We start from the raw sequence: 6,813 nt of genomic DNA on the forward strand, positions 1-6,813 counted from the left end.
GGTGGCAAATTGCCATGATAAATGGCAAATTCAATTATAAGAGATACATCCATGCATAAATATTGACCTATTTAATATTTATCAATTTATAAATAAATTCAATACCGTTGACTGCATATGTTAATACACAGTCCTAAGCAATATTAATTTATCTTAAGAAATGCCCTCTTTCATTCATATTCTCTCTCACAAACAAACGAAATTATATCTGTTAATATTCGTTCAGAAAAAAGATACATTTTAAGAGATCTACAGGGACAATCTTGCAGTACTTAAGGCATAATTATTACTGGGGAATAAATAATTCTTTGAAGCACTTAAAACTACTTAAGTAGCATGTACAAGACAAGTTAAGATTAGCAAGAATGCTATAAGTAGATTTTAAAAAGAAAACAAGGGATTAGCACACTGAAATTTAAAGAACACACAAGCAAATGAGTATTGATGTACAAATACATAAAGTGATCAAGGACAATGGATTGCATTGGAAAGAAGGGCTGACTACACTAAAATAAGAGAAGTTACTAGACAGAAATGCTTCCAAGTCAGAGCTGCCTGGCAGTATCCCACAATTCCATGTTTCACATGGAACTGGGTTTGTAGCAGAGTCTGTAGAAAGCACATGAAAATCTCAGGTTTCTTAGTTGTAAAAAATACAAATTTCCAGCTAATAGTCATAGCTGCTAATGTATATTAAAGCAGGCATACAATGCCTACAAAAAGATCCTATGTGTAGATAATCTGGCATTTATACCACATACAACTAAATGCATAGCTTGCAGCCACTTTCCCTGCCTTCCTTTCCTACTGCATCACTGGGTCACTTATCCACATACTCTTTGCCCCCTCCCCAAACCCCAGTTCTACAAAACTCAGACATCAAGTTCAGCATAAAGCACATACATCAAGAACATTTATGCAACTGATTTACATAACTTGTTTTGTTACATAATTTTTATTTCTTAAAAAAATAGAATTAGGTTCTCCCCCTCTCCTGTCATCTTCCAGCTGCCAGTTTAACATTCTCCAGGTCAAATTGGCTCTCTTATATGGCCATGGGCAGCCCAATTCTATCCCCAGCAGCAGCGCGAACGCTGCATCCAGTGACACTGCCAGTGCCACCAGAGATCTCCCTGGGCTAATGAGACCTAATGAGATTTTTGTCTGCCTTCCCCCAAGCAAAGCCCCAGGACCTGCAATGCAGATTCTCAAGTGGGTGCTGGCTATTAGAAGAGAGAACCTTGTGCTGGGCTTTGCAGCCTGACATGGAGGATAGGATCTAGCAGAGAAGAGCTCCATTAGTCCCACCCTCCACCCAGACTGGATACTCCCCCAGCCCCAGAACACTTTTACCACTGCCCAGAGCTCCTATCTAGCTCCAGGCAGCATCTGTCCAGCGCTGGGTCAGTGCTCCCTCCTCAAAGGGTGCCATAAATGTGGTTTACACATTATGTGGTTTATGACAACCAGCGCAAGTGCTGGAGCGCCATTGGATTGGGCCCTCAATCACCTTAAAACTCTTCAAGAGAAGGCTGGAGCGAATGTGGGACATATTGGAAAGATTGCCAATGAGGATGGACCATCAATGTATGTATGTATATATATCTGGTTATGCTATTATGGACTATAATATCATGCAAGCTAAACTGTTCTCCCAGCATACAGGCCACATTTCCAAGACTTTGGTCAAGCCACAAGCTCATGGTTACACAACCACCACTCCCATAATCACACATTATGGGAGGAAGTCTTGCGTCTTAATTCAATCTCTGTTTAAGCATCTCCTACATTACCGTATGCAAACCTGAACTGCCTTTCATAATTTTGGTATTGAAATTCTGTTTCTCATTCATTGTATTGTACCTACACCCTGTATGTTTTCCACACAGTCTTTGTTAAGTTTCACCATCTAGGAAGCCAGCCATTGACCAACTGATTGAAATTTGCTGATAACTGATATCTAGACCCTGATCCCCATTCAAACTTATACATATGAAAACAGGACTCTGAGCACCCAGCATTGTGTTAAGCAACTAGCAATCAAACCACTTTCCAGCTCAGCTAGGCACTATCTTACAATCACCTTATAAGTGAGGTCTTCCTCTCACTCTCTCTCCCCAAGTTCCAACACATTTGTGTTGTGTCAGAGGGTCCTCTCCATAGGACTCCCCCCCCCCTCCAACTGCTCTACAGGACAGGAACTCTTTCCCTTCTTCCCTCCCCCCTTTTCCTCTCTTTCTATTCCCATCTTTAGTTAGCAGCTGGGATTGGCATAGCAGGGAACCCTAAAATCCTTCCCTACAACCCCCTTCCTTTTTCTGATTTCCTTGGATGCACCAAATACACTTCACACGCAACCACCATGAAAGCTAGGTACACTGTATTCAATCATTAGGACCAAGAAACATACCTATATCATTTCTCCATTTGCATTACTTTTAGCTTTGTTCTTTTGTAATAAACAATAAACTTTTATTGAAAGTTATCTTTCTCTCAGTCTCCTCTTTAAGTAAATGTGAATTTCTCTGCATTACAGGGTCTTGTCATCCAGCCGATGATCCTAATGTTCCAATAAGGGCAGTGTAATAATTCCCCTAAACAAAACAGCCCTTTTGGTAACAGAGAACACATATCTTAGAGCAAGGCATTAAGTTTTTAATTGGGTCTATTCCAATTCAGTTATTCTGCTTGCACATTTTATGTTCAATTTTGGGCTCTGTGTTCCCCAGAAAGGGAACTCCATAACACAATCAGCCCAAGTTGTGAGGACAACATAAAACAAATATCTCTTAACTTCCTGTGATGAAGATTCAGAGTCAGTGCCGCTCTTTCACCCACCTTGCTAATCTTGTTACTCACTTGGATGCAGACGTGATTGTAAGGAGCTCCAGAAGGATCTCTCCAAACTGGCAGAATGGGCAGCAAAATGGCAGGTGCATTTCAATGTCAGTAAGTGTAAAGTCATGCACATTGGGGCAAAAAATCAACACATATAGGCTAATGGGTTCTGAGCTGTCTGTGACAGATCAGGAGAGAGATCTTGGAGTGGTGGTGGACAGGTCGATGAAAGTGTCGACCCAATGTGCGGTGGCAGTAAAGAAGGCCAATTCTATGCTTGGGATCATTAGAAAAGGTATTGAGAACAATACTGTTCTTCAACCTTGGGTGAGGACCCCAATAGGGTCACAAAGCCTCAGTTGTGAGATCACTGCAACTTACATAAATGAAAAAGTTTGAAGACCACTGGACTTGAGCACCACCAAGTAAAGGTGGAGGCATCTGGTGTACTCCTGCAGTTACCAGGAGATTGTGCTCCACTCCTGCTCAGGTTCTTAGAAACTGTGCTAAAATAGCTTTCACTGGTGCCAGGTTTCATGGTAACTTTTTCTGCTCTCTCTAATAAGGATATTTGGATACAGTCAACAGTGCTAGGAGAACATTCTGGGGGCATAGAGTGGGTGGTGACAGGTGTGAGGTGGATGGATAGGGTCCAGAGAGGGGGCCAGGATGGACAGTGGGGTTGCCAGTCCCATACATGCACAAACACACGCTTTAAGAGCCTCATTAAGAGCCTCTTTGTTGTGCTTTGACCACCATCTTATATGGGGGTCTGTCATTAAAGGAAGGTGGTTAAGTGGCTCACCCCTCTGTGTGTGTGTGTGCATGCACGTGTGTCTATAAACAGTCTCTCACTCTGTATGTCTATAAACTCTGTGTGTGTGTGTGTGTGTACACTGTGTGTTCGTGTATAAACGGTGTGAACTCTCCTGGTGTATACAAACTGTGTGTGTGTGTGTGTATAAACTCTGTGTGTGTGAACTCTCACTCTATCTCTGTGTATATAAACCGTGTGTGTGTATAAACTCTGTCTATAAACTGTGTGTGTACACTCTGTGTGTGTATAAACTGTGTGTGAACGCTCTGTGTATATAAACTCTGTGTGTGTGTGCATGAACTCTCTGTGCATAAACTTTTTCTGTGTGAGTGTGTACCAACTGTGTGTGAATTCTGTGTGAGTGTATACACACCCCACCTTTACAATGAACACATGACACCCACGTGGGTCCCATCTAGCCCAAATTTCCCTACCGAGACAGGGCCTCAGACTTCGCAGGTCTGCCTGGCTGAAGATGCCAACCTCTGAACTTGGGCCCTTCTGCAGTGGAAGCTCCACCACCGAGCTATGCGCCCTCCTCCTCCCAGGAAAGGGCCTGGAGGAAGGGCAGAGGCAGCAGTGCCAGCCTGGGGACAGCGGGCCTGCTTCCTCCGCGCCGCCGCCACGCCAGGCTCCGTCTCCCTCCCGCGCTCCGAGCGGCGCCCGACCACCGCGCCTCCCCGGGTGTGCCCCGCTCGTCCTCACCGGCCTCAGGCTCCCACCGCAGCCGCCCGGGCAGGCAGGACGCCCTCCGCCCGCAGCGCTTCAGCAGCACGAACGCCATTTCTGCCCCGGGACCTGCGCACCGCCGCTGGCGAGCTGAAGCCAGGAAAAGGCTCCAGCCCAGCCTCGCCCCGCGCAAGGGAACCTCGTGTGGCGCCGCTGCCTGCTGGGAGATGAAGTCTTCCGCAGAGGAACGCTGCACGCTGGGAGTGGTAGTTCGGTGCCCAAAGAACGCCCCTCGGGGCAGAGACTGCCAAGTAAAATGGGAAGTGTGGGTTTTTCTTTGAGAACTTTACATCGCGCTTTTCCCATGCAGAGCAGATGCTTACAAAGCCCCATAATCAAGAACAAAGTATCATAACACTAAGAAGAAGGAAAAACACCAAAGCATTCAAAACATTCAGCCTTTGGCAGAAAGGGCTTAAACACAAGGTGTTGTTGTTGTTGAGTTAAGTTGTGTCCGACTCTTCATGACCACAGAAGAGGACAAGACACCCCAAAATGCAAGACATCCAAGAAAAATGTAGGACCTGACAAAATAAACACCAAAAGCACTCACATATTGATTTCATGGGGTTAATTAAAACTTATTTTTATTACTTATTAATAATATTTATTTAATACTTAATAATATTATTTAATTTAAAACTATATTATATATAATTTCTATTGCTTAGAATTTGTTAATTACAAGAAGGCTGTGCACTGCCTGCTCACAGGAAAAACGAGGAGGCTAAAAAGGACATGAGGCTAAAAAAGAGGACCTCTCCTGGAAAAGGAGGACATCAGGTCACCCTGCTTAAACAGTGAAATATAAAAACAAAAACAAAGCAAAAGCCAACACATATAGTTGAGCCACTGGGGGAACAAATAAATCCAGGGAGGCAGTCGAGTCAAAGCATTATTTAAGAGGCACAGAGGGCCAATATCTACTCAGCAGCCACATGCCAGACAAAACTGGAGTGTCTTGAGCCCTCACTGAAAAGCCATGAGGGAGGGAGTGTCCCGTGAATAGCCTTGGATGCAATCTCATAATATGAGCGAACCCCCTTTCTGCATTGCCTGATCCTCTACATCTCCATAGTGCCTTCTCAGTTCCTTTTTAAAACTAAAATATTACTATATTCTCTGGTGCTGTTTTGCACACACAAAGCTCTAAAAAAAATAATGGCATCTTAAAAGTGCTTAGGGAATGGAGACTTAGTGGACTCCAGGAAAGGATGGTGCCTTTAAGCCATTTCTGCCCATTATTGCATATACACAACAGGAATCAAATGTGTGCATCTGTGGGCTGGGCAGAAATGGTTAATCCAGACAGAGCAGCTTGGGAGTTAGAGGGGAGGGGGTCCCCCATTTTGGAGGGCTCTTTGCTAGGGCTCTTTGCTAGGATATATGTTACAGGGAGGGGGTCCCCCATTTTGGAGGGCTCTTTGCTAGGATAATCTACTGTACACATAAGAGCATTAAGGTAAATAGAAAGCAGTAGAAATTTATTGGCAGTGCAGCAAAGCGAGGAGTGGCATTGAAAGAACATAAGAACATAAGAACAGCCCCACTGGATCAGGCCATAGGCCCATCTAGTCCAGCTTCCTGTATCTTACAGCGGCCCACCAAATGCCCCAGGGAGCACACCAGATAACAAGAGACCTCATCCTGGTGCCCTCCCTTGCATCTGGCATTCTGACATAACCCATTTCTAAAATCAGGAGGTTGCGCATACACATCATGGCTTGTACCCCGTAATGGATTTTTCCTCCAGAAACTTGTCCAATCCCCTTTTAAAGGCATCTAGGCTAGACACCAGCACCACATCCTGTGGCAAGGAGTTCCACAGACTGACCACACGCTGAGTAAAGAAATATTTTCTTTTGTCTGTCCTAACCCGCCCAACACTCAATTTTAGTGGATGTCCCCTGGTTCTGGTATTATGTGAGAGTGTAAAGAGCATCTCCCTATCCACTCTGTCCATCCCCTGCATCGGGAAAGGAGGAGGAGCAAACGGATTATCAATGGATAAGTGAGCAAGCCCAGCATCTTTTTCCTTTCAGATGGGGAAAAAGCAAAATGTGTTCCTTCTCCAAAATAAATGCTTGTTGGAAGAGCATGGTACTAATTGGCTAGCAGCTCTATGGATTAATTCCAAAGGCGGGTGCACAGGCCCTGATTGAGTTGCTGCTGTCCAATCAGAAAAGGAAGTAGAGTGAAGGCAGCACATTCCTCACTCAGAGTAGATAGGTTGGGACTGAGAAAGAAAGAGCTGCTGCAGTAAAAGGTGCTGCAACCTCTCAGGCCCTAGAAAGGCCTTCTAATGCCTACAGACATTCTGTAGGCTGGAGAAACTGCATGCAGCCTCTCTGACCCTCCAAAGGCTTTCTGAGACTCTGGAAGGCCTTTGAAAGGTACTTTTGGTTTTTGGAAAATCCGAAAGTACCTAA

General features: G+C 44.6%; 1 protein-coding gene across 2 annotated transcripts in view; it reads right to left on the minus strand.

Annotated features, from left to right (window-relative positions):
* The window catches only part of LETM1 (leucine zipper and EF-hand containing transmembrane protein 1), a 31,290-nt gene extending 26,786 nt beyond the window's left edge, over positions 1 to 4,504 (minus strand). For both annotated transcript variants that reach the window (XM_066620089.1, XM_066620088.1), the window contains exon 1: positions 4,361 to 4,504. In XM_066620089.1, coding sequence (XP_066476186.1) covers positions 4,361 to 4,439 — 79 coding nt within the window. In that variant the 5' untranslated portion in view covers positions 4,440 to 4,504. The remainder of the gene's footprint in view (positions 1 to 4,360) is intronic.
* Between the last annotated feature and the right edge of the window lie 2,309 nt (positions 4,505 to 6,813).

Source organism: Tiliqua scincoides, chromosome 3 (assembly GCF_035046505.1).
Source record: "Tiliqua scincoides isolate rTilSci1 chromosome 3, rTilSci1.hap2, whole genome shotgun sequence".
Classification (NCBI taxonomy): domain Eukaryota; kingdom Metazoa; phylum Chordata; class Lepidosauria; order Squamata; family Scincidae; genus Tiliqua; species Tiliqua scincoides.